Consider the following 23,239-nt stretch of genomic DNA (forward strand, 5'->3'; position numbering starts at 1 on the left):
CTCCTGCCAGCCTGATCACCCCTAACTGCCTCTGCCTGCCCACCTGATCGCCCCACACAGCTTGTTCAGTCATTTGTTAGGTTGTGATGGTTGCTTAGCTTTCTATATAGGTAGGTATGTATTATATACTGTACTCTTATAATAAGGCTAGACAAAAGAAAATGTTATTAGGAAAATTGTAAGGAAAACATTTACAATACTGTATGGATTTGAAAAATGTGCATACGTATAAGTGACTCATGCAGTTCAAACCAGTGTTGTTCAGGGTCAACTATAATCCCTCAACAAGAGCCATCCAAAGAGGATGCACCCAGTTTCATTGCTTCTGTACTAAATGGGGATTTGGAGGTGTCCGATGTAGAGAGAAGGCTGCTGGGGACTAGGATGGCAGCTGTAGAGAGCCTGCAAGCCCAGAGGCCCAAAGAGCCAGGAGCATAGCTGCCCTCCTCTATTTGGACTCCACCCGAAGAGGCAAAGGGACACCGGCCAAGCGAGGTGGCCCAGGGGCCATATTTGGCAGGAGCAGGGAGCCTCTGGTTATTGGTGGCTCTTTATCTCCCACGCAGACCGCTCTTTAACCTCCGGCTGTGGGCAGAGGAGCAGGTCCCCCTCGCCGGGTTCCGCGAGGCCCTGGCAAACACGCCCCTGTCCTGTGAATGCACAGGAGGAAAAAGCCCGCAATCCTCACACAATACCTTCGCTCCGGCTTTTCACTCACCATTAGGTACCTCGAATTAGCTGGAGACTTACACTCATCTGTTCAGCATATTATGTTTTGTTCCTGAAATAGAGGTCCTAGAAGTTCCCATGGTAGAAACTGGATCACTGTTCCACAGAAACAATGTAATAGGATTATGATTCTTGTCAAGGCCGGGCACACTATTTATGGAGATGATCAGAAATCGCATAGTAACCAACGTGTCAATGGGCAGAGGGGACCGTCCCGGTGTGATAAAGCTTTATGAGGCCTCTGTATATCGGTCAAGTAGGATAATGCAGTAGCCAATCACATTAAATCTCTGAAAGCTGTAAGTGAGAGGTTCTGGGGTAGGAACCAGCGAGCCCCTCTGGCTGAGGGCTGTACCCGACTGTGGGGGGATGTTCCCAGGGTGTTGTGAGAGCCAGTCACCTGGTTCGGTCCATCCGAGGTGGCCTGGAGACCACAGCCGTCGCCACCCTGGGCACCTTGATGAAACCTTCTACCCCGATCCAAGGCCTTTAGCTCTGGGTCACCCAGTGGTCAAACAGGCCCTACAGCATGAATGACAGTCATGTTCTCTGGGCTACATGGGCTGAGCCTGGGCTTCGTTGTAGCCCAGATCCTGGGATCCTGTCCCCCTGCAATCACAAGAGACCAAACCCAGAGGCCTAAGGCCAGTTTGAAATCCCCTCTTCCCCACCAGCCTTGCCACAAACACTGTCTTCAAGAACCTGAGAAACCCTCGTAAAGGAAATCCAAATGGCATCGTCGGAGAAGAGAGACGTGCGGCTGCCTCTGTGTCTCCGTTGTGGCTGCTCCTTTTCCAGCAAACTCCAGTGGGACCTCTGTGGGCGTGTGCTCCTGGCCCCATACCACCGGGTATTGCCAGGACCGGGGGTTGGGAAGAGCGGAGCTGGCATTCCTCAGGAGGAGCTGCCACAGCCTGCAGGGAACGGTGCTGCTGCAGCAACACCCGATGCCGTGGTGTCGCCCTCGTGCTTCGTGCAGCGGCGACATCTTAAGGAGAGGAGACAACGTGAGACTCCTCGACTCCGGTTTGTCAAGTGGGTTTCCCGAGCCCTTCTGGAGCGCATCCATGACAACAGTGAGGTCCTGGGCGCCTGACAGTGAGCACCGTGAGGAGGCACAAGCCGGGAGCTGTAGGTCTTGTTAAATGTCTGTCCAAACCATGATGGTTTTACATGTGTAATGTATAGAGCAGCTTCACAAGGAGACCTTGATTGCTTTGAAGACCCAGCTTCCTGGCGTGCAGGCCACAGCCTCCTGGGATCTGCTCGGCTGGAAGGAAGCTCTTGGAACGGCAGCTCAGCCCAGCCACGCAAAGGCAGGGAGATCGGCAGCCGCAGCGAGGAGGAGATGTGCCCACATCCGGTAACCAGACGCACCAGTCAGTTTCTGGCGTGTCATGCTCAGGCCTTGGGGTTTTTAGGAAGCTGTGAGAGGGTGAGGAGGATTGGGAAGCTCCCCACCACTCCCTCCTCCCCACACTGAGCAGAGGGACAGTCATATTCTCCAGTGGCTGTGACAGAGTAAGAGCGAGGGCTGTCACCAGGTTGGGGGCTGTGAAATGACCCCCAGGAAACGCTCCCCAGGAAGTCCCAGTGCCCGCAGCCTCTGGAAGGACAGGCGCAGACAGGGTTGGAGTGGAGGGGGGTGTGAGGGGTCATTGCGACGAGGTGTGTGGTGGCACGGACTTCACATGCAGTTTGCGTTGGTCCCTGTACGCCTGTGCTGTCTGTCCTCTATTTCCAAACTGGCCATTTCAGAAGCAACTAGTGTTCTTTAGAATCTGCCTCCGGCCTCCCCACTCCCACCCCTTCTGTCCCCCCGAGGCTTCTCTTCTTCAGCATTGTCCGCGGGTGACCCTCTCCCAGGATGATGGGAGAAGCAGGGGCAGAGACCGGTGGAGGGCAGAGGGGACAGGGCCAGCCATGCAGTCAGACAGGGAGTCAGAACTCATCCTGCCGAGACTGAAGCCGCCCCCACCCCGGTCCCCCCACAGGACAGAAAAACCCAGGTTAGCTCGGTACCTGCGCCTTGGGCCAGAGAGACTTCTCAGCCCAAGACGGCTTCCAGGCTGAGGGAGGTCCATTCACGTCAGGAGAGCGAGGCAGAGGGAACGGCGTGGGCTCTGGAAGCCGGTGTGCGCGCAGACACCCCCTGGTCCGCGCAGCACGGGGAAGAGCCTACCGGGCGGAGCCAGCAGCCCTTGCTTCTCCTGAGGTGCGCCTTGTGCTTCGGCCAGGACAGGCCCGGTCCCTCGCGTGGACTTTGCAGGACACCTTCCCCCACGCGGCAGTCAGACCTGAGTCCCTCAGCTCAGCGGCCAAGGCGCCCCAGGCTCAGAGCTGCGCTGACACCCCAGGATGGCATGGGGGGTCCTGGGCATTGTGACCTCAGCAGCTCCACACACAGAGGCGGTCACCCGCCCTCCCCAGGCCTGTAATCTGCATAGGACAGTGGCCTGGTCACAGGGCCCGTCGTGGGGAGGTTGGGAAAAGAACACTCTGGCCTCCTCCATCATGTCGGCCAAGAAGGCAGAACTGAAGAAAGCAAACCTGGTAAAGGAGAAAGGCCTGGACCCTGGGGGGCCTCTGAGCCCCTGTGAATGGGGTGGGGAGGGGTGGGGTAGGTGCAGAGACCCGCTGATGAAAGCTGGGCTTCTCTTTCTCTGCCTGAGCATGAAGTGACCACTTAGCCCAGAAGGAGGGTGGGACTGATTCCCGGCCTCGGCCTGGGAAGGAAAGCAGCCTCACTGGCTCCCTCAGGGACAGGACACATAGTCCCGAACCCCACCTCTGCTACTCCCCGGGGCGGGAGTAGCAGAGGTGGGCGTTCGGCCCGCATCTAATGGGCATGTCTAAGGTGTACAGTGACTTATTATATAAACGAAATTATCTTCCTCACTTCACAGATGAGGAAATGGAGGGCAGAAAGACTAAATAGCTTGCCCACATTGGCATGGCCAGTAGGGAGGACAGCTGAGATTAGAACCTGAGTCTGCGCTCCTGAAACAGTACTTACGTGGCTTCTTAAAGTTCCCGTAAAATTCCTCTCCGCCCGGGCACCCCCAGCAGGGAGAGAGCTGCCTGCCGAACAGGCAGGCGATGCTCGTGAGAGATGTGTAACAGCAGGACAAGACTGGAGTCATCCTGAATCGGGGGCCGGGGGACATGTGGGCCTGGGCTCAAGCACCGTTGGACAGGCAGGGCCGGTGAGGGTCCTCCTGTCAGGGGCAGGGGTAGTAGCCACCCTGGTCCTATGCCTGTATCCCAACTGCCTCTCTCCGCAGGGCAAGAACTACAAGGCAATTTGCCTGGAATTGAAGCCAGAGCCGATCAAAGTAAGAAGCTCTTTTGAACCCTTGCCAGCACCCAGGCCTGAGAGCCGTGGGAGCTGACCTGGAGTCCGGTCATTCGCTTTGCTGTGGCCAAGACCTGCCCCAGATGCTGGGGGTACACTGAGAGACAGGCACGCTCTCTGCTCTCTTAGAACGTCACGGTAGTAACTAATCAGATAAATGCACAAATCAGGAAACAGAATCAGTAGTGTTAGTGCTATGTAGAGAATTGAAACAGGGAGATCTGACGGGGATGCCGCTGTGAGTAGGGGTCAGGATAGCCCTCTCTTTGAGCTGAGAGCTGAAGGATGAGACTCCAGCCACTCAAAGACTAAGGAGGGGCGCTGTAAGTCGAGGAAGCAGCTGTGCAAAGGTCCTGAGGCAGGAATGAGCCTGGCTGTTCGGGGACAGAGCTGAGGCCCAGGAAGGGAGTGGAATGAGAGGAGCTCAGAGAGAAGTGAAGGATGGAGGACATAGCTGCACAGGTGGGGCCACCAGCTCCTCTCTGTCTACCCTGGCTGGGAGGGAGGAACAGAAACTCGGGGTGATCTCTCCTGCCTTATCTACCCCACACCTGCAGTTTCCAATACCCTGTGTTTCTGGTTTGAATCAACAGACATATGAATGCAAAGGAATTAAACCAGAAGGGCCATTTACCAAAACGGCCGGGACGAGGGAGCTAAAGGTAGGTGTTTAAACCCAGGTTGTACGGTAGGATCAGCCCAGTGAAGTGGGGCTGAGCAGCTTAACAACTCCCATGGGGGATAAACTGTGACTCCATTCTCTTTAGTTATTTTGGTTTGTTTCCTCTAACTGTTAATTGTGAAACTAGAGGCCCAGTACACGAATCTGTGCACCAGTGGGGTCCCTTGGCTTGGCCTGCGAGATTGGGCCGAAACCTGCTCTCAGACATCCCCTGAGGAGTCCCAGATTTCAAGAGGGTATAGGCCAGGCCAAGGGACCCCATGCAGGAGGTTGGCCAGCCAGGGAGGGACTGTGGAAAGGCTCCGGGGCATGTCTGGCCCATTTTGCTCAGTCCCAATTGGTTGGACCCCAGCAGTAAGCTAACCTACCAGTCAGAGCGTTTGCCCCTCGTGGCCAGTGTACGTCATAGAGAGCAGTTGAGTGGCCTTAGCATGTCATTAGCATATTATGCTTTGATTGGTTGAACAGACAACCAGACAATTGGACACTTAGCATATTAGGTTTTTATTATATAGGATAATTTCAGACTTACAGAAAAGTTTCAAAAAATGACACAATGAATTCTAGTATACCCTTTGCCCTGATTTCCCAAATGTTGGCATTTAATCATGATTCTTTCCCTCTATCTCATATACGTATATATTCACACACACACACACACACACACAATAAATATATATTTTTTCTGAACCATTGGGGAGCATGTTTCTCTCAAATTTTGGTGTAAATTTCCTAAAAACAAAAACTCTTACATGGCCAGTATTATTATCATATATCAAAATCAGGAAATTAACTTTGACACAGTATTCATCTACAGCTTTTATTCTAATTTCTGCAATGATCTCACTAATGTCTTTCGTAACAAGAGAAAAAACAACAGCCTGAATCTTGGGTCACATGTTGCATCCAGGTTCTGTGTCCCTTAGCCTCCTGTCACCTGGAATGGTTCTTCAACCTTTATCTCTTGAGCACTGACATATTTTAGGATTGGAGACTGTTCATTTTGTAGAATGAGCCTTATTTTGGGTTGTTTATATATTTTTTATGGTCATATCCCAGAAGTGTCGAATGCACATGATGTCTGGATGTCCCACTCTCCTATTTTCTTTCTTTCTTTTTTAAAACATATTTTTACTGATTTCAGAGAGAAAGGGAAGGAGGAAAGGAGGGAGGGAGGGAGGAAAGGAAAGAGAAAGAGAAACATCAATGACAAGAGAGAATCATTGATTAGTTGCCTCCTGCATGTTCCCTATTGGGAATCAAGTCCACAACTCCAGGCATGTGCCCTGATCGGGAATGGAACCATGACCTCCTGTTTCATAGGTTGTTCTCAACCACTGAACCACGTCAGCTGGATTCTTCTACTTTCTTAGTAGCCTCCTTTCTCTCCTCCCTGATGGGAAATCTCTCTGTCCTTCCTTATCCACATCCCTGGATCTTTTCTTTCCTCCTTTGACACTTTCCTTCCATCCAAGCCATTTCTTTACTCTTATCTTCCCCATTTTATTTCCTCAGAATGATCTCAGGGAGGTGAGGGAAGAGCTCAAGGAAAAGATGGAGGAGATAAAACAGGTAACAAGATGGGACTTTCCAGAACTTGGTAGCTTCTGGAAAGTGCAGTGCCTGACTTTGAAAGAGATGGAAATCAAGAGTTGTATGGAGAAAGCACTGCAGTGAATGCAGCCCAAATCCCCTAGAGCCATGGTCAGCAAACTACAGCTTGGGAGCCACATGCGGCTCTTTGGCCCCTTGAGTGTGGCTCTTCCACAAAATACCACAGCCTGGGCGAGTCTATTTTGAAGAAGTGACGTTAGAAGAAGTTTTAAGTTTAGAAAATTTGGCTCTCAAAAGAATTTTAAATCGTTGTACTGTTGATATTTGGCTCTGTTGACTAATGAGTTTGCAGACCACTGCCCTGGAGCATTTAAGTGTCTAGCATCTGAAGATATTGTATTTGTTTGATGCTTCAACCCAATGATTGAGTGATAAGGACTCCTAAGGTGTCTTAGGGATAAGGTTGGGGAGATATAACTTTAGTGACAGAGAGGGGCTGATGGGCAGTCAGGGACCAGTTCAGTTCTTCTTACTCACCTCCCTTTAGCAAGCTTCAGAGCAAGGCCTCTCCTCTTGTTTCCCTGATGGGCCCACTTAGAGCATCCTTACAAAGAAGGGGAATGAATGCTCACGCGAGAAGGTGTCACTGAAGCTGTGGTCTGAGCTCCACATGGAAGCCTGGCAATGGCCAGATCTAAGTTGTGCCAAGGCTGCTGGTGGTGCTGACTAGATACTAACGGAACCCTCGTCCCTTCCCCGACCCCTTGAGAAGAAAGAGGCTTTCATGGGCCATGGCTAGTTCATTCCTCGAGCTTCATCCAGCTCACTCCAGCAGAGCAGCTGCTGCCCTTTGCTTAAAATGACTCCACAGTCAGTAATATAGGCTCTGCGCCTTTCTTCCTTGGTAGATAAAATGTGTAATGGACAAGGATTTCGATAAACTCCAGGAATTTGTGGAGATTATGAAGGTAAGCATTTACAATGGGCCAGTACCATCCTAGGATTTGTGGAAGGCGATACCGGGCCCTGCCCCAAATTCTATTGCAAGAAAGAATTTACAGGTGAGTAACAAGTAAATGATAACTGTATGTCACTTTATGAAGAGTTTAGAGAAGTGAGTAATGAAGATGGGCTGGAGTAACCAGAAAAGTCCTTATAGAAAAAAATGAGTCTTCAGGTGAGCTCTGAAGGCTGCATTGAAGGCTTAATGAGAATCTAACCAAAAGCCTAATAAGATTATTTTTGAACTCAACAGTCACTAAGAGGATCATCTAGATACCAGAAGCATGGTTCTCAGACTTTGGTGGTTGCAGAATCACCAGCACAAGTAAACACAGCAGAGCCCGAGGCCTATTTCAATGAGACCTGTAACTACCCCTACTGGATATTAAAATTCATAATAAAGCCATAATAATCAAATTAAGGTGGAACAGCCCCAGGATAACCAGCACAGAGAACCCCATAAGAGCCTCTCTGCCTGGTACAATGAGGATACTTGTGAGGGTTCCTGAAATTCATATGCCCAGGCCTAGGCCCAGAGTAAGAGGCTGGGGCACAGTTGTGATACTCGCCCTGCATGAGAACCCGGTCCTCAGCACTTCTGCTGTGGCTGCTCACCTGGCTGCATCACCTGAACTGTGGCTCTGACCTGCCCCCTCATACGCAGGCTGTACCCCAAAACAATTGCATCAAAACCTCTTGGGATGAGGTCCAGGGTCAGTAGTTTTTAAAGCTCCCCATGTGTTTCTGTTGTACACTCAAGTTTGGGAACCTTCCTCCCAGCTCTATAAAATTTAAAATAAAATGAAGATTTTTTTTAAAGGTCAGTGAGAAGGAAAGGATTGTTTACTATTAACATTGCTTGACTATATGAAGAAAAGACTAAATTTATTTAACTCAGTAAACTGAAATAATCTATAACGTGAATTTAAATATTAAAAAACAATAAGGAGAAAGTGTATATAAGTATTTAACCAGATGTTCTAAGCATTAAATACAATGGAATAAGTCACAAAAGAAATATTGGTATATTAAACAATATTAAAAATTTTGAAATTATCACAGAAAAACACATAAACAATTAAAAGCAAACAACATTTTTGGAGAAACATTTTTAAAAATATATATTTTATTGATTTTTTTACAGAGAGGAAGAGAGAGGGATAGAGAGTTAGATACATCAATGAGAGAGAATCATCAATCAGCTGCCTCTTGCACACCCCCTACTGGGAGTGTGCCCACAACCAAGGTACATGCCCTTGACCGGAATCGAACCTGGGACCTTTCAGTTTGCAGGCTGACGCTTTATCCACTGAGCCAAATTGGCTTCAGCTGGAGAAACATTTCCCCCCCCCTACAAATATGATAGGCAGAGACAACAGGTTTTTTTTATCTGCAAATTATAAAGTTTACACAAATCAATAAGAACCAAATAGAAAAATGGGAAAAGGGCAGGAATAGATAGTCCACAGAAAGGAATATAATTAAAAAGCAATAAACATTAAAAGAGTTTACCTCATGGGTAATCAAATAAATGCAAATGAAAACAATGATTAGATTGTTACATTCAAACAAGCAAAATTTTAATTTATGATAATTATAGAATAAGATAGGAATGCTTTTGTACTGCTGCTCAGAGTTCAAGTTTGTAAAAAACTGAAAAGGGAATTTGACTACAGGTATCAAAAAGCATTTCCACAATTTTAACAGTAGAAAACTAGGCAAATAAGTTATGGTATATTCATATATGGAAAATTAGGAACTATTAGAGACAGTGCTTAGGAAGAATGCTTGTAATGAGAAGTAAAATAAGATACAAGGCATGTGTACAGGCTGATCTCAAATAAATGGGGAAAAAATAGGTAAATGAACATACAGAAAAAAGACTGGAAAGAAATATACCAAAAGGGCTATTGTTACTCCTAAATGATGACAATTTTCTCTTTTATATTCCTCTGTGTTATCCAGATTTTCTGCAAAGGGCATGTGTTATTTCTGTGGTAAAATGCAAGCACAGTGAGTGTTTTGTTAGTGGGTAGGACTGGGCATGAAAAGCACACAAAGGAGGCTATTTCGGGCGTGGGCACAGCTTGCGCACAGCATGGAGGCAGGAGGAACATGAAGCGTATCACAGTCAGCGGGGAGATTAGTCACAAAAGTGGGATCATTTGGGGAAACTGTGAGAAATAAAATGGAGAGGGCACAAGGAAGTGGGTAATGAAGGCTTTTGAAAGACAGGCAGACCGGCTGGGACTTGGCTATGTAAGCAGTAAGGGGCCTCTGGAGATTCTTAATCAAAGAACATGCTAGGAGCAGCATTTCAGAAAGCTGAGCCGGCAGCTGTTTGCAAGGTGGCCTGGGGGCCCTGGGGAGCAGGGAGGGGTCATCTGGAGCTAAAATATCAGACAGGAAGCCACATCCAGCTCAAGGTGAAGAAAGCTGGACCAGGTGTAGGAGTAGAAAGGAAAGGGTGAATCTGAAAGACGCATCGAAGGAAAAACAACATTCCTGGTGACCGATTCAATATAGAGAATGAAAGAAGAGGAAAGCATCCACGATGGTATCAAAACCTTAATTTGTGTAATTAGAAGGAAGTGGTGACAATGACAGGGGTGCTTGGGAAATAGAACTAATTTAGAAGAGAAAACGAGGAGGTCAGTTTGGGATGCGAGGAGTTTGAAGTGGTAGTGAGACTTGTAAAAATGTGGGATATTTGGCTCTGATTTTTTGGACCCACGAGAAATTTTGACTTCCAGGATATTTTAACTCTACTTATGAATACAAATATTTTATTCAACATTTGTACTAACATTTAAAAATGCTTTTCAAGAAGGTATTTTTTAAAATCACCTCCACCCAGTTTTCATTGCAGTTCAGTAAACTGTTTCCCAGTCTTTCATTTTTTAATTAAAATTATTTTCCTCAAAAATTATTTTTTCATTTACACTTTATGATGTTTGATCCAACCCAGTTATGTCAATAACAAATGTTGTCTCTGATAACATCTGCCACCTCAGAATTTCTTTTGTGACCGCTATTCCTATCTAGTTCTCCCAGGTCAATTTATCTAAACTTTGCTGAGATTTTACTACCCTTTTAGTTCTTAGAAAATAATAAATGGGAGGTGCCATTTGGGATACTATCAGCTTTGTGTTGTATTGACCATTTCTGCCTGGAATTGGGTAAAAGATGGAGCAAACAAGTATGAAATATCTGGGTGTGTGGCGAGGCCAAACGTTGGGGTCAATGTGTCTTTTTTTTTGGGGGGGGGGGGAGGGTATCACATGATTTGTTTTCTTGGTTCTGTCATTTTATAGGCATGGACCAAGGCAGGTAATGGTTTCATCTCAGTGTGAGTTCAGATAAATCACTGCCTGGCCTCTGACTCACCTGGAGACTTTGGACAAGCCCCTTATGACTTGGTCTATTGCTCAGCCTAATCATGGAATGGGGGAGGGTAAGAAGGAAAGCAGCCCATGTCAGCTGCACTTCATAAACCCCCTCACCCAAGGCTGGTGAGGATTCTGAGGAGGTACACTGCTGAGTTGTGATCTCTGAGTGATTTGCAGAGAGGCAGGAGGAGGGGACTTCGAACACCCTTCAAGATGTAGAGTCTAGCTCTGAATTCTCTCTTGAAGGAAATGCAGAAGGATATGGATGAGAAGATGGATGTTTTAATAAATATACAGAAAAACAGCAAGCTGTAAGTATAACCTGCACCTACCTCTCCTCGTCCCTAAAAAATCTCCCCCTTCACGTTGCTAAGTGTCCTCGGTCTTCATACCCTTGGAGGAGCTGTCTTGCTTTCTGTGGCCCCAATGGCTTGGAGTCAAGGCTTTCCACGGGCACCCATGCTATGGGTATCTCCTTGTCATGTTGGAATTTGTCTCCCCAACTCTGCTCCTCCCTGACTCCCCCAGTCCCCTTAGAAGAGGACCAAAGGAGCATCAGGAACTCGGGCAGATAGGAAAGCCTGACATAGAATCACAGCACCTGTTCAAGAAACTGGAGGGAGCTGAAGGAGCATCGCTTTGTAGTCACAAGAAGAATATGGCACTACAGAAACTCAAAAAGGACCCACTGGACTCCCTTCAATGTGGGACCTGCTATGTGAGTGAAGCTCGCCACCTCCCCCCACACCCCCACCCCCCACACCCTGCTGGGGAGCTGTACCCTGGGCTCCTGCTGTTGCCCTCCCTCCCCCTGGGCCCTCCTGACTGAAACCTTTCGCTGTAAGGATTGCATCCCTCTGCAGTCCCGGGGAGGCCCTGAAGCCTGAAGTCCTCTCTGGAGTCTTGCCCTATAGGCCTCAATCCTGGATGTGTCTGCCCCAAGTGCCACTGTATTGTTCTGTCCTTTCCTATAGCAAAACTTGAGGTGCCCAGCAGTCTGGCCATCTTGGACCTGGGAAAAATGATCTTTCTTGTGCTGTTTCTGTCCTCTACAGGAGAAATGTATGTTGTGTGCCCTAAAGAACAGCCACAATCAGGGGTAGGTAGATCCATACGAGATGTGCCTTGTCTCAGTTGGGTGCCCCGTCATCCCCAAGGCAGAGGCTCAGGCTGCATTTGCATCAGACCTTACCTGTGCCCGGGCAAACTCTACCCTCACCACATCCCCTCAGTCTCAGAGAACATGGCACGAGGAAGGAGGATTGGGTAGCCTAGCCTGGAGGCGGCTGCCCGGAGGCTCCCGTGGAGGGGAGGGTGCTCGCCAGCTGCTGATCTGACCTTGCCTCAGACTCCTGCCTTTCTCCCCACCCGGCAGGAGACCGCACCGGGCCTGGGCACCCTCCTCATCGTTGGCATCTGGAGCTGCATTCTGATGTATCTGTGCTACAACTTCTACATGATCGAGGACATGCTTCCAACTTAGTGCTGCCACGGAACCGGAACCCACCAGAGCTCCAGTTCATCCTCCCCTAACTCCTTGAGCTGCACAGTAGAGGCTTGTTGCCCCTTCCATACCACCCCGCCCCAGGCCTCCCGCCACCGGATTAAAATCTTCATGGAAAGCCAAAGGAGGTGTCACCAAACTCGAGTATCACTTCCTTTTTCTCCACTCCCTCTTCCTGCTTTCTGGTGGATTCGTGGGAAATTCTGTCTTGGTCATCCTTGGGGTCATCCCCTCTCCCTACTGTCCCCTCTGCTCCACCTTATTCTGCAAAGGCCCCAGGTCAGAAGAGAGGAGAGGCTCTGGAGATATCACCTTCCTGTGTAGCCACAGGAGACACCCCCACTGCCCTATCCAACCATCCCCCGCCATGTTTGTGGGTCTTGCATTGTATGTGTGTGTGGAGGGAGACCTGAGAGTTTGAGGTAATGTGGGGAACCCCCAGGCCCAGAGTTTAGTGCGCAGGACTCAGGACCCGGTGCTCAGTGGTCACCTCGGGCACTGAGGATCCACCCTCCATATCTTCTAGCAGATTTCCTCCCGCCTCTCCACAGAAAGGACACATATCCATCCCTTCAGAGGCCTTAGGTCATTGCAAAGGTGGGGATGAGCCAGTGACCTCCCCCAGCTACCCTCTGTCCTGCCCCAAATCCTCTACCTCGGGGAGGATGAAGCTTGGCTGCTAGCTAAAAACGAGAGCAAAGAAAGATACAGAGAAAACAGGATTTCAGTGTACTACTCTCCTGCCATGGGTGTGCTTCTTGGCACCAGTTTGATGGAGAAACTCATGGGAGTTCGTATTTTATTTTAACACCAGCTCTTGACTGTTTCATCTCTTTGCCAGATTGGCTGCCTTGGCTTTCAGACAGTCTAGTAAATAACTGGTCATGGCTACACAGTAATGAGCGGTGTATTGGGTGCTTTAAACCAGGGGTCGCCAACCTTTCAGACCTCGTAGACCACCAGTGGGTCCGCTGACCACCGGTTGGCGACCGCTGCTATATATATTTGTGTGTGTATGTGTATATGTGTGTGTGTGTGTGTATGTGTGTGTGTATGTGTGTATATATATGTATATATATTTTAAAAAAAAAACACAATAAAATGTAAGCCTTGCCTTTATAGTTTTAAGGAGATGGTAAACATGTATTGTACAATGAAAATCTGGACCCTAAGTAAATCGGTACAGTGGTCGTAAGCATGTGATGTAAGCATCAATGGGGCAGGAAAGGAATGGGAGAAGGCCAGGGTTAGCCCTGTGTTGTTCCCTGCGGTGATAACAGATTACCACGCATTCAGTGCCTGCAGTCAACACAGAATGGGTCTCTCTGGGCTGAGACCCAGGCAGTGGCCACCTGTGCTCCTTCAGAAGGCTCTAGGGGAGAATTTTTCTTGCCTTTTCAGCTTTCAGCTGCTGCCTGCATCCTCTCTCACAGCCTCTTCCTTCTTCAAAACCAGCAATGGCGCCAGTCCAGTTCTGCAGCACTCTGATCCTGGCTCTTCCTCTGCCTCCGGTGCCCACTTTTAAGGACCCTTGTGACCACATTGGGCCAACCTGGAAATGCCAGATAGTCCCCTTACGTTAAGGTCAGTTGATGAACAAACTTCTTTCCCTTTGCTGTGTAACATAACATATTCACAGGTTCTAAAACACGGGCATCGTTAGGGGTTGTTATTCTGCCTATTGCAGGGGACTCCCCAGATGCTATCCTTTGACTACCAAACCCCCAAACATTTGGAAAGACTTCATTGTTCAGTTCTGGGCTGTGGTGGTTTTCCAATAGGCCCACAAATCCTTTGATAACCTTTCAAGAAGAGACTGAATCCCCTCTCTCTGAATGAGAGCTAGACATAGTGATTGCCTCTAAAGGATAGAATACAGCAGAGATGATGCTGTGTGGCTTCCAAGACTGTCATAAAAGACATGTGACTATGTCTGTCTTGCTCTCTCTTGGACACTCATTCCAAAAAGAAATCTAATTGGGCAGGTTGGGTTGCATATCCACCTTGGTCTGATCAACTGGGTTCTGTGTCACAAAGAAGTGGGGGCATGTAGGCTGGGGAGACCCCCCAAGAGGCTCGGTACACAGGTTAGGAATAGCATCTTTGGCAGAAGCGACAAGATTAGTATAATTTCATTGTAGATGAGGTGACATTGAGACCTACAGAAAAAGCACTAGCTCACCAGCGAAGCTAGCCCACGTGCAGCGTCAGCAGGAATGAAGGGCTGTGGCTCCCTGAAGGTCCATTCCCAAGGACAGATGGGACAGCTGTTTGCAGCCGGGCAGACCGCCCCCTCAACACACACGCTTGTCCTTCTGTTGCCTCTGAGTTGGATGATGTGGAATTGGGGCCTGGAGGAGTTTGGGGAGGTCAAAGGCCAAGGACTGCAGAGACCACTGCCACTGCCTTCGGGCTTGACAAGCACTGCAGAATAATATGCACAAAGGAGACTCGGCACTTCAGCTCAGCTTGGCAGATCTGGTTCCCTGATGACCTTGTCTTAGTTCTTAAAGCTGGCATCTGCTTAGGTTTGGAAATGCATAAGGGGAAATGTGGCCACAAAATCAAGTCTTAAGAGCCCTCACCAAGTCTCCCTCATTCATGTGCCAATGTGAGTACAGGTCACAGTCCTGTGTGTCCATTTGCAGACACGATCTGGGATGGAAATCTGAGGAGTTGGGAGATTTTTCTTGGGTTCACCCTCCCTCCCCCAAACCTGCTTGGTCCTGAGGGACCTGAGTGGGTAGCCCCCTGGGACTCTTCAGGATGTCCACAGTGCTAAGGCCACAAGTCCTGAAGGGGGTCAAGATGGGGCCAACACATGAATCACTCAGGGGAGGCAGCAAAAGTTCAGGTGACAATTCTTGTGCAGGGCTCTGACTTTCATGCTGAGGATGAAGATGAAGATGAGTTAAGTGCTGCCTTTAGAAACCAACGAGCTTCATGGAGAGGACAGGCATATGCAGGTTGCAACCAGTGAGAAGTTGGGAAACTCTAAATGGCCAAGTGGCCAAGTCATTGAAGAGCTGTGTAGAGGCAAAGGGCAGCCCGAGGTGGATATCCAAACCAACTTGCTCAAGCAAGTTTCTTTCCCTGGGAATTCAGAATTGGAATTTGGTGAGACTCAGCTGGCCCCCAGAACTAAGGCCTCATCATTGGCAGCTGGAGAGGCATCTGCCACCATCAGCCAAAGAAGCAGAGAAAGCTGATCTGTAGAAATATAAACCCAGTTTTCAGAGAGACAGAATACAGTGGGGAAGCTGGAGGAAGTGGTGGCCCATGCAGTTCCAGGGAGGGGGTGCAGGTCTGAGGCTAGCCCCGCCTTCACTGGGAGAGCCCCAGACTCTTGGGCTGCAGGGTCTGGTTCCATTAAAGCAGAGAGGCTTTCTGTTCCCACCAAACAAGCCTGAACTGAGGAATCTGAGATTGTCTGATCCAATCTCCTCAACTGACAATGAGGTTTGGAGGCCCCTGGAGGTGCAGTGAGGTGCCCTCAGTCACACAATCAATTTGAAGGAAATCCAGGGCCCAAAGCCAGATGTTCTGACTCCAGGCCCAGTGCTCTTTGTCCCCTTTGCTCTGTGGCTTTCTGGGGCTCGAGGCACTTCCAAGGGGCGGAAATGAGGTGAGAGCACAGACCTGGGGTCAGCTGGACCAGAATACAAGTCAATGGTGTGGCTGCAGGTAAGTCAGTTCACCTCTCTGAAACTTAGTGTTTCCATCTGGAACATGGGGCTAGGAACATCTAGTTCACAGGGGGGTGTGAGGGTTAAATGAGGGTATATGCAGAGGAATTAAGGCGTGCTTTTAATGCCATGACAACAATGATGATGAGGTCAGAACTGCCTTTCCTAGATTAACAGGCCTTCCGTTCTCAAGGTCAGTGTCCTGAAACCATGACTAACTCCAGTCATAACATAGCCAGGTGTGCAATGAAATGAATGTTGCTCTACTTTAAGAAATAAGCAAATGACCTCTAGCTGTTGTTTTGAGAGGAGGAGGATGTGCATATTAAGAAATCAAACATTAGGAAAATACAGAAGTGGTAAGGGGACTGGGACTGGCTAGAGGACAGAATGGGTCCCTTGTGACACAGCATCTCACTCCTGTGACCTCAGTGTCCCATTCCCATAATTGGCTCTCCCCAGCCCACCCACAAATAACAGGTGCTGCACCCCGGGCCCTGACCCAAGCAGTCACCAGAGAAACATGAGGGTGAGTCATTTGGCAGCAATCATCCATTCCATCAGTGCCATAGGCTCGTCACGTGCCCGCTCACAGCTTCTCTGGGTCTCAGGCTGCAGCCAGCCCTGGAAAGTGGGTGAGGACAGGCTCAGGCATCTACTACCCCCAATGGGACCACAGACCAATCTCAGACTCAATAGGTCTGATTACACCAATTTCCATGGCATCAAGCTACCCCTATTGCTTTTCTGTTCCAGCCTTCAGTGTTTCAAAGGTGATTCGCCTTCCTATGTGTGTGATTAAGGTGACCTTTGGAACTTCTGTTTATATTGAAATGCAACCCAACCAAGTTCTGAGATAAAACAGCGAGTGTGAAAGCTCCTGTTGGAGAAGACACAGTTGGGGAAGGGCCCTCAGCAGGTGATGGGGCCACATTTAAAGAAGCCCTCTGTCCATTTGAGACTTTAATATTGGCACCAGCTTTTAAAAGTGACAAAGGAGGTTTTTGTTTTTTTATGGGTGATGAATTTGTGGGGAGATGAACAGCTCTGGATGAGACATACCTGATGCCTGTTAGGAAAAATTATAGATGGCTGCCAGGTTTTCACTGCAGGGGTACTCGTTGTAGAGTCATTTATCACATATGCTTACAACTCAGGAACAACTTAAGTGAACACCAATTGCTAAATACATTATGGCACACGCATAAAATGAAATGCTCAACTGCTAATAATATCTTGTTGAAATATATTTAATGGTCCTATCCAGTTTGGCTCAGTGGATAGAGGATTGGCCTGCAGACTGAAGGGTCCCAGGTTCAATTCTGGTCAAGGCTACAGACCCAAGTTGCAGGCTCGATCCCCAGCCCTGGTTGGGGCATGTGCAGTAGGCACCTAATCGATGTGTCTCTCTCACATTGATGTTTCTCTATTTCTACCCCTCCCTTCCCCTCTCTCTCTCTCTCTCTCTCTCTCTCTCTCTCTCTCTCTCTCTCTCTCAAAAAAAGAAAAAAAAAAAAAAGTGGGAAAAAATCCTTGAGTGAGGATTAACAAAAAAATAAAAAAATAAAAATATATTTAATGCCATCAAGAGGTGTTGATTATATAATGTTAAATGAAAAAAATTATGAAACGGTATTAGAATATCTCATTTTTGGTGAAAGTGTGTGTGTGGCCCAGCTGGTGTTGCTCAGTGGTTGAGTATTTTATCATGAACCAGGAAATCATGGTTCAGTTGCCAGTTAGGGCACATGCCCAGGTTGTGTTCTTGATGCAGGAGGCAGCCAATCAATGATTCTCTTTCATCATTGATGTTTCTACCTCTTTATCTTCCTATGTCTAAAATCAGTAAAAACGTGTGTGTTTTTAAAGTGTGTGGTGTGCTAAGAGAGGCATGCATGAAGTGAAAAGAAATACACAAGAGTAACAGCAGTGGCTTTCTCTGGATAGTAGGATGATGATTTTTCTGTCATTCTTTGTACTAACATTCTAATGTTTCTAGGTATTATATGTATAATAAAAAAAAATTAGTTTTTTTTTCTTTAAAGGAAGAGATAGATGTCTTGGAAAAGACCCTTTGGAATGGAGAAATAGTCAGTTGAAATCTCCTAAAATATTTTGTGATGGAAAGCACCTTAGAGCTTTCTGTTTCCTGGGAATGAGCAGTGAAGTCATGCTCTGTCCAAGTGCCCATCCAGAGGAGGGGGCGATTAACCCACTAAAAGGACAATAGGAAACTCAACTCAAATGGCTTTATGTTTATAGCCATAACTGATTCAATATATATCTTCCCATCACTTCCACCAGGAACTCTGCCACCCTGTCTCCCTCTTCTGGGTTATTACAATGGCCTTGGAATATAGTAGGAGTCCCCTAGAGTCTGCTCTCAACAAGCCAAAGTTGTCAATATTAAAATGTTAGGTCATGTTGCTCTTATGCAGAACTTTCCAGTCTTTTCCCATTTCTCTCAGAGCAAAATCCAAAGTCAATGGACTGCAAGGCCCTATAGAAACTGCCCTGCCACTGTTATCCCCTCCCCTCCACACACACATTATTTCTCCCCTCGCTTTCTGAGCTGCAACCACAGCTCAGCTTCCTTCTCTTCTTCACACCGACCATGTACACTGATGCCCCAGGGCCTTTGCACTTACATACAGTGTTCTCTCCCATTTCCTCAGCTCCACTCCCTCAAAATCACATCCTCAGTGACGCTTTCCCTAGTATTCTATGCAGATAACAATATCCCCATCCTCAGAGTTCCTTATCTTTCCTCTACTTTACTTTCTCTTCAGCACACTTAATTATCAACTTACATACCATATATTTTACTTGTCATTGTCTGTCTTTTTCTACTAGAATGTGGGCTCCTTGAGAGCAGAGGTTTTGCTTCTGTCACTGCCCTATCTCAATGTGTAGCAGGGGACAGATAAACACTTCCTGAAAGGACACATGAGTGTAAAGATGTTCACCATATGCCAAGCACTGTAGGCTCTGTGCTAAGAGCTTTACCTGCGTTGTTTTCATTTTGTTCTTACAACAACTTATGAAGTCATTCCGTCTCTCATTCTATGAAGTCATTCTGTCTGTCGCCTATGAAGTCATTGTCCTTATTTTATGTGGGATGAAACAGGCTTGGAGAGAGAAGGTAACGAGTAATCTGTCCAAGGTCACAGTATAAGTGGCAGAGTTGGGACTTGAACCTGAGCATCTGATTTCAGAACCTATTTTCTCTTGCTTCTCGGGACATGGACCAGCAACATCAGATTATCCAGGAGATGGTTGGAAATGCAGAATCTCAGACCAGACCTGCTGAACCATGGTCAGCGTTTTAACTAGCCTTCCCAGGTGATCGCAAGACTCATTGAAGTCTGAGAAGCAGTGTGCCATGCTATATATTTGGAACATAGGGGCCCTCACTCTGAACAAGGGGCTTCCCACAGTCTGAGTTAGATTGGCCTTGGAGTCTGTACCTGTATAGGTGGTTCCCCTGGCCGCCCTGTCCACACTCAGGAGCTGTTCTGTATCTGCTGTGGCAGTCCTGCAGGAATGCTGAAAAGGGTCTGGTGCAGATAGCAAAGCCTTTGGCTTCCCAATCCAGCTGCCCCGTGGGCCTCTAGGGGGAGCCAGAGTTTCCTGTTGATAAATGAAAACTCAGTGCCAGCCTCTGTCCAGGAGCCAGACCCCTTGTGGGCAGGGTTGCTCTTTCTCAGAGGAGTCTCTCAGTTTGCTTAGGCAAAACCAGACCTAACCCTCTCCAAAGCATGTGAGAAGACCCGTTGGCATCAGAGATCAGCACTGAGCCTGGAGTAGAAGGTATTTCTACTCGACATTTAAGCACTCAGGCCAAGGAGGTTGTTAAAACACATAACAAAACCGACTTTCAATTAAATTATTAATGCCTGGGAACCCAACCTGACACCCATTTTTAGCACCAAGAGCTGTTTTCAGACTTGATATCTATGAGGAATGGGCCTAGAATAAAATCCTCACTCACAGCCATGCCCAGGGCCTGTTAAAAACAAGAGTACATACAAAACCCAAGAACTTTGCAAAAGACAATTATAAAAACATACCAGCAGAGGGTGCTGAGTCCCCATCAGTTCCTTCTTTTCCAAAAGGAAAAGCTACAAAAAATCCAAGAAAGGAAGGATATCAGATGAAGCTTAGAGTCTACACCATGGCTCCCACCCTGGCTTCATCTTGGAATATTGTCGGAGCCGAGGACACCTCTGATTTGTGCCTACAGAAAAGCCAGTGGTCTCCCACACAGTGATCAGTTCCAAAAGGCCACCCCCCAAGTCCAGTATTTGGAACTCAGAATGAAGCAACTTTCATTCACTCTCTTATTAACCAGCACTTGTGGAGCATCTACTCTGAGCCAGGTACAGGCTCAGGTCATGCACTTTCCCATAGAGTGGTGCAATGACAATAGATTTGGGTCAGAGAAAAGGCATAGGGGAAGCACAGTGTGGAGGAGAGGACGGGAAATGTGGGAAGAGACTGAGAGGAGGAGGAGGAGTAACAGGACCCTGGGGAAGAGGAAGGAAGTTGGGTTCCAACCTCTGCCTGCTGCAGGTAAAACTTTGGGCCTTAAAGGTTGTCTTGGGCACCTTCCTGTTGCCCTTTCTAGACTCTGAGGGGGATGACATATCTCTCCTGCATGGGGTGCGGCCAGAACTGCAGCACAGAGTAGCCTGCCCTGCTCATCATGGCTGCCATGCTCTCCGAGTTTCTTATTCTCCTCTCCCAGCCACACGCCAGTGCCTGTAGCTCCGTGTTGGTAGGGTATCAGCTCATTAAACTAATGCGCCCTGATGTGTGACAGACTGCCCCTCCCTTTAAAGGAGGACCAGTTGCATCTTTTAAAGAGGACCCGAATTCATCTCTGATTGATTTCCAAACGGTGAGCTAGAGCCGTGGTCGGCAAACTGCGGCTTGTGAGCCACTTGCAGCTCTTTGGCTCCTTGAATGTGGCTCTTCCACAAACTACGAAGGCCTGGGTGAGTCTATTTTGAAGAAGTGGCGTTAGAAGAAGTTTAAGTTTAAAAAATTTGGCTCTCAAAAGAAATTTCAATCATTGTACTGTAGATATTTGGCTCTGTTGACTAATGAGGTTGCTGTCCACTGGGCTATAGAAACATGACAATTTCAGGCTGTTTGTGTCCGGGAGCAAAGCCTGGGGCTCTCACACAATCAGAGGAACTGGCAGGAGGGATTTCTGGGGGGAGGGAAAGTCATTGGCAAAACGAGTATTTTCAGGTCTGGTCTTTGAGCGCTTCTGGGTGTGGCAGTGACTTTGTGAGTGTAATTCGGTGTGGATGAGGCCAGAGGGAGAAGGTCCCTTAGAGAGGAAATGGTGGGCTGGATGCCGGAGAACCGCTTTGGCAGGAGCAACAGCCTCCAGGTGCTAGGGGCCTGGCTGTGGCAGCTGCAGGCCCAACTCTCCAAGGGCCACCAACTGGGAGCCTCGCCGCGCTGAGCCCGCCCTGCAGCATTGGGCCGGGGCAGAAGCTGCACGAGGCACCCACTGCCCATGCGCAGTTCCGCTGGCGGCCACTGCTCATGCGCAGTTCCGCTGGCACCCTGCTCATGCGCAGTTCCCTGCTGACCGCCCACCTGCACCGAAGGTCCTGCCTTGGGTGGGGCGGGGCCGGACGTGTACGGGCTGTGTCTCTCCTCTGAGCACCTGTGGGGGAGAGGTAAGTGCAAACTAAAGGGGCGGGGAGGGCAATGTGACGCGAGTAGGATAGTTGTGACGTGAGGACAATGTGACGTGGGGAGGGCAGTGTGATGTAGAGGACAATGTGACGTCAGGAGGACAATGTGACGTGGGGAGGACTGTGATGTGAGGAGGGCAGTGTGACGTGGGAGGGCAGTGGTGACGGGCCTTCACCAAGACAAAACACTTATTGCAGCCCCAAGTGGGCACAATGGTGGCACTTGGCTGAGCCAAAGTTGTCCCTCGGATGAGCCGCAGGCACCGTGCACATTGGTCTCCTCTTTAGCCGCCTCCGGGGCTTCCCAGAGGTCCGGCTGAGAAACCCACCCGCTTGTTATTTCTCCAAAAGGGGCGCTGGCTGTGCAGAGAGGGGGCCTCGGGGAGGAAGCCTGTTTGTCCCCAGGCCTTGGTGTGGTAACGGGAAAATCTGGACACCAGTCCACACAGAGGAGTTGGCCGCTGGGACCCCTCGGCCTGGGTGACTGTTTTCACCTCCTGTTCTGCCTCTCGAAGTCCGTCTCAGTGGTGACAGAACTCAAACCAGTGGCTACCTTTAGGGCGGGCAGATGACAGGGAAGAGGCCCAGGGGACAGTCCGAGAGAGAGCTGACAAGATCCTGTTCCAGGGGTGGGGAACGTCTGGCCTCAGGACTGTGTAAGACTCACGAACTCATTTGGTCTGGCCTTGCCAAGGCATTAGGGGTGAGTTCATTAAACATTTGACCAAGTGTAACAGGCAAATTTTCAAGTTGATAATTCTGCATGCCCCACAGAATTATCTATAACATTTATATATGATGTTATAAATTATAACATCATTTATATGTGATGTTATAAATATCCAAATGGCCCTTGGCAAAAGAAAGGTTACCCATCCCTGTGACCTATTCCTTGATCTGTGGGGTGATATGGGTGTGTGCTGAGTGTAAAAAAAAAAAGTATTCCTTAAACTGCAAATGTAAGATGGTGGTGAAGCTGCTTTGGAAAACAGTTTAGTAGTTCCTCAAAAACTAGACATGGAGTTCCCATGTGACCCAGCAATTGCACGCCTAGGCATATACCCCAAAGAACTGAAAATACACAGCCGCACAAAAAATGTGTACGTGGATAGCTGCATTATTCATATTGCAGATGGAAACAACCCAAATGAAGATGAAAAGATAAGCAAAAGGTGGTCTGTTCCATACAATGGAATATTATTCAGCCATAAAAAGAAATGAGTTACTGATTCATGCTACAACACGGATGGACTTTGGAAACATTATGCTAAGTGAAAGAAGCCAGTCACAAAAGAGGACATATTATAGGGCTTCATTTATATGAAAAATCCAAAGTAGGCAAATTCACAGAAATAGAAACTAGATTAGTGATTGCCCGGGGTTGGGGGGGGAGGAAATGGGGAATGACTGCTGATGGATACGGGATTTCTTTGTGGGGGAGATGACAATGTCCTGGGATTATTACAGTGGCAATGGTTGTACAAGTCTGAGAATATACTAAAACTGACTGTAATTGTAATTTTAAAAATATATTTTATTGATTTTTTACAGAGAGGAAGGGAGAGAGATAGAGAGTTAGAAACATCGATGAGAGAGAGTCATCGATCAGCTGCTTCTTGCACAC

General features: G+C 48.2%; 1 protein-coding gene across 1 annotated transcript; it reads left to right on the forward strand.

Moving 5' to 3' along the window:
• Positions 1-1,459: 1,459 nt before the first annotated feature.
• On the forward strand, positions 1,460-12,889 carry TEX35 (testis expressed 35; the record flags this gene model as incomplete). Its single annotated transcript, XM_084866528.1, has 9 exons — positions 1,460-1,805; positions 2,101-2,108; positions 4,014-4,064; positions 4,678-4,746; positions 6,282-6,338; positions 7,229-7,288; positions 10,958-11,022; positions 11,240-11,429; positions 12,087-12,889. 9 exons carry the CDS (start codon positions 1,460-1,462, stop codon positions 12,192-12,194), a joined length of 954 nt encoding a protein of 317 aa, XP_084722654.1. The 3' UTR covers positions 12,195-12,889.
• Positions 12,890-23,239: the final 10,350 nt, after the last annotated feature.

Source organism: Pipistrellus hanaki (genome assembly GCF_964339955.1).
Source record: "Pipistrellus hanaki genome assembly, chromosome: 18".
In the NCBI taxonomy this organism is placed as follows: domain Eukaryota; kingdom Metazoa; phylum Chordata; class Mammalia; order Chiroptera; family Vespertilionidae; genus Pipistrellus; species Pipistrellus hanaki.